A 7,933-nucleotide genomic window follows, 5' to 3' on the forward strand; every position below is an offset into this window, starting at 1 on the left:
ACCATTAATAATATTTTCCTCCAATTAAAAAATTGTCGCATTTAATTCCAGCAAATCGAAAAGGAAATGGCCAGAAAAGATGACCAACATTTGTTTACAATGCATGCTTGCACGTTCATTTTACAAAATTGCTTGTTGCCAGGAAATCAAGAGGAACTCTCCTCCTCCTCCCTATCTCCTCTTGATTCTCCTCCTTTTTTCGCCTTTTCAATTTCGCAACAACGCGTTTCAAATTACAAACTAACAAATTAAATTCCGGTTAATTTAATTTAATTTAATTTAATTCATCTAAATCATCAAACAAACAAACAAAACAAAACAATATCCGAATAATTAGTTTCTAACGTCCAATTCATTTTTTGGGCAGTTAGCGAACACAACGATCTAATCAGTTCCTCCACAATGAGTAAGTTGTGGAGGAGAGCAACGGGTAAAATAAAGGATAGAAATAGCATATTGATATTGAATATATTGTCGCGAAATTCAAGGTACAGACAACCAGATCTCGAGGCAGCTATAATCAAAGCCACAAGCCATGATGAAACCCACATCGATTATAAGAACGCGCGTCGGGTTTTTACGTGGGTCCAGGCTTCACCATCTCATCTAATGGTTTTCCTATGGGCCTTAACCCGACGCGCTAAACGGACCCAAAACTGGGTCGTTGCTCTTAAGTCACTTATCCTTTTACACGGGGTCCTTTGTACAAAGGCCCCCGGTACAAGAAAGATTGGACGATTACCGTTTGATCTTTCTAGTTTCGAGGATGGACAAACTCGAGATGGGCCTCGTCGTCGGGCCTGTTCCGAGTTTGTCCAAGCGTATTTCGCTTTTTGTGATATGAAGTCTGTGATACTGTCGGCTGAGTTAAGGGATGAGGTGGCGGAAACATTAATGGAGGAAGCGGCGAGGGAGAGGGCCGAGGGAAAAGCGGTTTTGGTTAGGGTGCATAGGTGGCAGGAATTGTTGGACACGGTTCTCGAGGTGAGGCCCGTTGGGGGTCGGAATATTAACGACGTGACGGTCCTTGAGGCTATGGATTGTATGGTAATTGAAGTTTTTGAATTGTATAGTAAAATTTGTGACGGAATTGCGAAAGGTTTGATGAGTATTTATAAAGTGAAGGCGGAGAAAGAAGTCGCTTCTATGGCGCTTGATATATTACATAAGGCGAGTAGACAAGGCCGTGATTTGTCCGATTATTTCCATTTTTGTACGAAAATTGGGATTTTGCATTTAACCGAATGTCCCAAAATCCAACAAATACCCGAGGATGATTTTTTCCAACTTAAGAAGATTATTAACGGCGATACAAAAAGCGAAGAATTTGAGGAGGAAATTATGAAAGGCGCGTTGGTTGTGGTCAATGAGACGAGGGATGTCGTCATGGTACAAAATCAGGACGAAAATAAATCGTGGTTGAAAACAGTGATTTCGGATAAATGGGAGGTATTTGACGAAGAGATTATTAGCAAAGACGGGATTGAGAACGGAACAATGGTGGTTAGAGATCCGTTTGAAGCATCTTTGAATTTTCCGCCAGTAATACAATTCAACAACCCGTTTATTGATTATGGAGGTACAAGTACAACATCAGCTTCTTCACAACTTGTGCTTAGCTTGTTATAGTTGTTTGGTGGAGTTTTTGTTTTTGAATACTAGTTGGTGGAGTTTTTGTTTCTCGCACGGTACACCAAGATAGTTATATACTTATATTGATGTTTTATTTCATTAATAAGGCATTGTAGTTAGTCCTTCGTCGTCAAGCCAGTAAAGTACATACTTCAACCAAGGCAAGGCCAAATAGCAGCTAATTGCGAGTAATTCCCGGTGATGCAATGCTCGTGCTTCTTTTTATTGAAGCTATAAATTTCCGCCATCTCGAACCAAATGCCCACATTACTGAGATAGAACATTATATTAACCTAATGCGATGTAATTAGTGTGTAAACTATTGATCACCTTAAAATGTCTTTATTGTAGCGGGTTTGTCGTCACTTTTGCCTGGTAAACTATTGATCACCTCTAAATGCTGAGACATACTTTATCCTTGGCATACAGTAATATTCACAGCAGTTTATTTCAACATTTCACTGAGAAATTATAATTCAAATGCAACAATCAAGCATTACTCTGAATGTACCGGTAACTAGAAGCGCCAATGAAGGTTCATCAGCAATTCAGCACCACCAATTACCAATAAATAATATATACAGTCAAACTGGGATTTAAGCAAAAGTTCATTTTTCATTGTCGAGCTCACAAATACAACAAATGAGTCGTCAAACAGACCTTTATCTCATATACGAGCTTTCTTTTGTTGTCGTTGTAGTTTCCTTCTGTTACACATGGCTTGATCTCAAACTTGGCTTTAACGGGGAAATTTCAATTCTCACGTCTTAATCAAATCCATGCTGAAGTCCCACAGTTTTTGAGCCAAGGTAGCGTCTTTAGCTTGATCTGTTGGTTTAGCCACGTTGGAGTCGCTGAAATATTCACCACTGACACCCTTTACCTCGGGATGAAGAGCTAGATAGCATGTTGTTGCCGCTCCCTGCAATAGCACATTCAAGATCAACAGTAACATAGAGTCATAGACTATCCTAGTAATTTACAGGCATATTTCAGCTTTGGGATGAAAAGCAGTACAGATTTAGAAGTAGCGGTTAAACACATTTTTGAACTGTAGTAGCGGTTACAAATTTACAGTTGCAACGCTCAAGTAATAGCAAGGTAAGCGCAAAAAGTCACCTGAGGCGGATTTTTCAGAACAAGCTTTCCAGCTGTACGACAAATGCCTGTGAGTTTTTAGAAGCGTCAAACAACAATGCATGAAACGTGACCAAAAATTCAACTGCGGTAAAACTGTAAAAGGACTCGTGTGGATTTGCTGTTTGCTGACAGCAGAAGGAATGGATCTTCGACATCTTTTAGATGAGAACCATATGATTTGTGTAAGAAACTAGAGAGTATCAAATGAAGTTAAAAACCAGGTCTCGTAGATTAGTAATGTCACCTTAAGTAACAAAAAAGCGGTTAACCGAGTTTAATTCATCTGATATGCAAGTAAAAGTTTGTTTAAAATCAAAATTCTAGTAATCATAAAAGGAGAAATGGCATTAGGCAAAGAATACCATCGATGACGCTGTTATAGCGGAAAAGATTTGTGTTGATTGCCCCTGGATGGAGGGAATTTGCAGTGATATCAGCCCCGTCGTCCTAATCATGAATGTAAAAAAACACTTTAAAGACCTCAACATAAATGTTACAGCGATTTCTATTCCTGGCATCTTGATAAAGAGATGAAATACTCAATCTGATCTATTGAATTGTATACATTTGTTTTTGGCACAACGGTTAAAGAAAAACAGAAAATGTGGCGCCTTCAGTACAAAGTTACTAAATCACCACCAACTTACTAAGAGGTGGTATTTCAATGGAGAGATTCACACTCTAAAAATTCTCTTCATGATTCCACATTTAATTATAGATTTAATGGGTAGGTCTCACATGTAAAACCGTCTCATATAGCTAATTGTGCTCTTAAACATGTGTACAGGCTTAACTCGAAAGTAATGGTACAAAGAAAAAACCTTTAGATGCTTTGTTAATTCATTAGCATGCAAAATGTTAGCAAGCTTTGATTGGCCATACGCACGCCAACTCTGGTAACTGCATAGTAGAAGAAGTCGATTAATATAACTAACTAGTCATTACTCAACTATGAAGGCCAATGATGGAGGGTAAAAGTAATACATCTGAGTTCCAATGGTTATTGTAAGCGAATCATAATGAGCATATTGCAGATTCGCAGGTTAGCTATTCCTTGGGACACAAGTGTGAAGCCTAAACCAACACCAAAAAGACTAAAACTACTCAACGAGTTTGGAAAAGAGGAAAAATATTCATCACCTTGATTGATCATTGAGTTTGTCGAAGCGGATCCCTTCAGTGTATGCAAAGCGATGAGCTTCTGATGAAACATTAACAATCCTTCCCTCTCTACCGCTTTCACGCGCTGTTTTCTTCATGGTATCCAACAGCAGATATGTCAGAAGAAAATGACCTGTTATTCAACTTTAAGAATAATTTAAGAATGTTCAAGGCATGTTTCATGTTAAAGATTTAAAGTAATGCGATACAGCATGAAAATAACGTCCACGATTAGAGATAGATTTCCTAGATAAGCCGATATTGACCAGTAACCACAGAGTGAAAGAGAAGAAGGCAATATATGAAACAAAGACATGGTCAGCTCAATGAAACTTCCCTAGTTCCCTGTGAAAGAGAATGCAAAAAAATAAACCATACAATCGACCTACTCTTACCGCCATACCTAAGTGATTTGTCGCAAATTGGAGCTCTATATTGTCTTTAGAGAGCATGAAAGGTGTAGCCATTATTCCTGCATTGTTACTTGAAACAAAGGAAACATTAACAGTCTGCTTCACAATTTAATCACATTAAAATCGGCTTTTCAAATGAATATTTCACCCTCTAAACGCACAGGAAGGAGCTTGAGGAGACTAGAACAGCAAAACAAAGATTCAAGACCGAGATAACAGAAAAGTTTGGAAATAAACCAAAGTGGTCTTACATTAAAAGGTTAAGTGGAAGATTAGAAGTTTTGTAATCTGAAGCAAATTTTCTCACAGATGCCATTGAACTTAAATCCAACTCCATAGCCTCGACTTTAGCAGAGGGAATTTCCTGGACTATCTTATCCTTTACCTTTTTGCCGGCATCCATGTTCCGGACCCCCATGACAACATGTACACCACGTAATGCAAGAACACGTGTGGTTTCTGCACCAATGCCACTTGATGCTCCTGCATAGTAGTTTGATTAAGTGAAATATTTGTGCTCGAGTCTCAAAGACTCAAACCACTTCAAATCATCTTCTAAAGAAAAGGGGAACTACTCAACAATGGCAAAATAAACCACAAATTTTGTTCATTGCAGCTTGCGAGTGTAAAAAGGATTTGATTACAGTAAAGTCAACCTTTTACAGCAACAGCAAAGACCATAAACTTAATCTCCTTCATTTTTCACAACCATTATTCAGATTCAGCTGCAAATGTGCATAATGCAGTACGCTTAAACTAAATCATAAAACAAAAGATACTGAATGTTTAAGCCAGAAAGCGGTAGAAGTCCTAATGGTACTATAGACAAATCAGTTAGCACGATATAGTGATACACTACACCTTTCCAAAGAATTGTTGGATCAGGATGACTCTTCCAAATAGGAAACGTCGATGATACCCATTACGCTAATGATTGGACTCTCAAATTCTCCATAACTAATCCCCTGCATTTCTGCATTACCACTTTAACAAATAAATCACATCTGCTGGGAAATTTAGCAGCAGAAAAATGATAAATTACGCTAATGAGGTCCCCAATCCCCATTTACTACAAACGGGAAACAATGTTTTGTACGAAATAATCGAAAGGGCCAGAGGGGCAAACAATAGTACAACCACAAACAGAATTACACAAAGACAAACCTAATGAGGGAAGTCCTCAATTGTTCACTATGTATGCACTACACACTATAGAGTTACCTACATCCAAAATTAATCACCAAACTCGAACATCATATGGGCATTAAAATCGAAACCAGTTTAACTAAACACTTCACAAATTACAATCATACATCAAAACACCAAAATTCATTAGCAGAATGTTGCAATCTTTCCCATTAGCACAGTAAAATAAAAAAAAATCCCAAATTTAACTCAAATTTTCCTCTCAAAATAATTCTTCCAAACAAAAATAAAAACAAAACAGTATTACTATTTGATATGAACATTCTATATTACATTGAAAATTAATCACCAAACTCGAGTATGATATGGAAATTAAAATCGAAACCCATCTGAATAAACACTTCACAAATTAAATCATATACATCAAAACACCAAAAATCATTAGCAGAATGTTGAAATCTTTCACATTTAGCACAGTAAATTCAAAAAATCCCACCTTTAACTCAAATTTTCCTCTCAAAAAAATAATTACTACCCAACAAAATACATAAACAACCCAATTATTATTAGAAAGTTGCAATCTTTCTACTGTATTATTTTATCACAATCAATTCAAACCCAAATAATTCTACCTTGCTTAAGACCATTTAAAATGCTTTAAACATAGACACTACAACTATCATTAAATGAACCGTATAACATGGGAAAATGGTGTCTTAAACACATAAACAACCCAATTATTATTGAAAAGTTGCAATCTTTCTATTAGTATCACAATCAATTCAAACAATCTACTTTCTTTCACTCAATCATTCACCCCAAATAATTCTACTCCACTTAAGACCATTTATAAAGCTTTAAACATAGACAATACTCACTACGTCCCAATCATTTATTTACGTTTTATGTATGTCGTAATGTGTATTTTAATCAATGGTAACCAAATGATTGGGATGGAGCGAGTACAAGTCTACAACAATAATTAAATGAACCGTATAGCATGGGAAAAGGGCGGTCTAAAACATAAGACAGTCTCAAATGAGAATTTGTATAGACGGAATAAATACCAGTAACAATAGCAGTAAGACCAGCAGCATCAATCCCATGAGTAACTTCTTCAGCAGTTGAAGACCATGAAAACCCAGATGCACCTTTTCTCCCAAACAACCACATTTTTGTAATTTTATTTCCCTGATTTCTTGGCAAATCTCTTGGGAAGTCAAGTGTCTCGATGTTTTTAGTACTCTCCTATATATGGCATATGCAACTACTTTGTTCCTAAATATGATAATGATTGGACATTATTATTTTAAATACTTTATAACAAATTCTCATTTTAGATGAAATATCGTTTTACAATTAAAACGGGTAATATCGAAGATGTCTTTGTCTAGTGGTGAAGAAAGAGGTATTGGGGACAATAGGTCTCACGTTTAAGTCCTCATCTTCTCTATAATGCGACTAAGTTCGCGTTTTGTTAGATAAAAAAAAAGTTAATAACTTATAAAACTGGTAATGCAACTCATTTACACAAATTAGGACAAAACAGATGGTAGACTAACAAAATTTTGTCATTTAAATGAATATATAATTATCTAGTTAATTTTATTGCTAATATTTTATAGAATTGCAAATTCGTTTTTGGCATAAATAGTAAGGTTGTGTGACGGAGGTGAATCTCCGCTCACAAGAAGTAATGACATCTTACACATAAAAACATGACTAATGAAAGTGTAACAATTCCACTAAATACGTCCAATAAAGAAAATATTACAATTTCATAAAATAAACGGGAAAAATATTTACATTTATTTTTGTCATTAAAAAAAGAGGGGGATAAATATTTAAAACATGTTAAATCGAAAAACATAATATATATGAGAAGAAAAACAATTTATACTATAAACTTTTGAAGTGATAAAAATAATTTTTAGATCGGGAAGATAATTGAAACTTTTTCTTTTTTTTTTTTCTTTATGGTGTAAAGAGAACCCAATAGCAAATTTGATGTTGTTGGGATTTAAGAAAATGATTATAGGACCACACACAAACATTTCATTCCAATTTTTTTCAATTAAATTAGTTGACATCTAATAAAATGTTAAAAAAGTATTTAATACTCGTAAGATGATTTAGTTGGTCTTTATTTATAACCATCTTAACTTAAAATCTATATAATTTTTTTTTATATATTCTCACTCTATTTTAGTCAGGTGTAAAAATCATCTTAAATTAAGATGATTTTAAACAAGATTCGGTGAAAATGATGATTAGGAATTATGAGGTGTGTCATAGGCCATAGCCACTCAATGCATAAGATTAGATGTTTAGGCGTGACGTTGAGAAAAATTGTCACCACTCACGACTACGAGTTAACTACTCCAACTACGTTTCCTTTTTTTAGAGATTGTGACTTGCTGACGGGTAACTCATGAGACTCG

The 7,933-nt window shown here is 35.6% G+C and overlaps 3 protein-coding genes across 3 annotated transcripts in view; 2 read left to right on the forward strand and 1 right to left on the reverse strand.

The window, feature by feature from the left end:
* LOC141606832 (cryptochrome-1) overlaps nucleotides 1-7,933 on the forward strand; it is a 134,570-nt gene that overhangs the window by 13,084 nt on the left and 113,553 nt on the right. The window lies entirely within an intron of this gene.
* Nucleotides 137-1,732, forward strand: LOC141606817 (putative clathrin assembly protein At1g25240). The gene has a single exon (XM_074426147.1). The coding sequence runs from the start codon at nucleotides 403-405 to the stop codon at nucleotides 1,627-1,629; it is 1,227 nt and encodes a 408-aa protein (XP_074282248.1). The 5' UTR covers nucleotides 137-402; the 3' UTR covers nucleotides 1,630-1,732.
* LOC141606818 (short-chain dehydrogenase TIC 32, chloroplastic-like) lies at nucleotides 2,067-6,776 on the reverse strand. The gene is made up of 8 exons (XM_074426148.1): nucleotides 6,560-6,776; nucleotides 4,598-4,829; nucleotides 4,337-4,416; nucleotides 3,913-4,066; nucleotides 3,594-3,672; nucleotides 3,135-3,219; nucleotides 2,752-2,798; nucleotides 2,067-2,554 (listed from the first exon to the last, which is right to left on the reverse strand). Exons 1-8 carry the CDS (start codon nucleotides 6,663-6,665, stop codon nucleotides 2,393-2,395), a joined length of 945 nt encoding a protein of 314 aa, XP_074282249.1. The 5' UTR covers nucleotides 6,666-6,776; the 3' UTR covers nucleotides 2,067-2,392.

The sequence above is a fragment of the Silene latifolia genome, chromosome 10 (genome assembly GCF_048544455.1).
Source record: "Silene latifolia isolate original U9 population chromosome 10, ASM4854445v1, whole genome shotgun sequence".
Taxonomy (NCBI): Eukaryota; Viridiplantae; Streptophyta; class Magnoliopsida; order Caryophyllales; family Caryophyllaceae; genus Silene; species Silene latifolia.